This window comes from Acanthamoeba castellanii (genome assembly GCF_000313135.1).
Source record: "Acanthamoeba castellanii str. Neff unplaced genomic scaffold scf7180000083091, whole genome shotgun sequence".
In the NCBI taxonomy this organism is placed as follows: domain Eukaryota; phylum Discosea; order Longamoebia; family Acanthamoebidae; genus Acanthamoeba; species Acanthamoeba castellanii.
This window is the reverse complement of record NW_004457552.1, coordinates 3,826-4,355: the sequence shown is the minus strand read 5'-3', so window position 1 is coordinate 4,355 and position 530 is coordinate 3,826. Positions and strand designations below refer to the sequence as shown.

General features: G+C 51.1%; 1 protein-coding gene across 1 annotated transcript in view; it reads right to left on the bottom strand.

The window, feature by feature from the left end:
• Window positions 1-51: 51 nt before the first annotated feature.
• ACA1_006790 (uncharacterized protein) overlaps window positions 52-530 on the bottom strand; it is a gene marked incomplete at both ends in the record, with an annotated part of 1,180 nt that continues 701 nt past the window's right edge. The window contains 2 exons of the mRNA XM_004341952.1: window positions 52-264; window positions 421-515. Coding sequence (XP_004342001.1) covers window positions 52-264; window positions 421-515 — 308 coding nt within the window. The remainder of the gene's footprint in view (window positions 265-420; window positions 516-530) is intronic.

Below are 530 nucleotides of genomic sequence, written 5' to 3'. Positions count from 1 at the left end.
ACAAACGAGATGGCAGGTCCCTCGACCCTGCACAAAGAGAAGAAGCAAGTGTTACGGGCACGGTCGCAGTGTGCCAAGGGTTATGTAATGCGGCGGCCAGACGTACACTCTTTGCTTGCGGATGACGGGCTTCTGCTTGGCTTCGAGTTTCAGCATCTCCTCAAGAAGCGCCAAGTTGATTTTCTCCGTTTCCTTGGCCTCCGAGAGCACTTCCTCCTGCGTCAGCGCTCGCGTCTCGGCCTTCAGCGATGGTCGCTTCCTTCTCTACCAACGCCCACCGAATCGAACGTGAGCCACATCGGCAACACCAACTAACCAAATAAATAAATAAATAAATAAATAAATAAATAAATAAATAATAAAAATAATGTGGAATCGCGAATCGAGGGCCAAAGCGAAGAGAGTACCTTTTTTGGTCACCTCTTGCTCTTCGATGCGTCGCTGCTTTCCCTCCTGCATTTTCTTCACCGTGAGCGAGCGGGACGACTTACGCGACTTCGGCGGACCCTCGCCCTCTTTTCTGCTTCCCC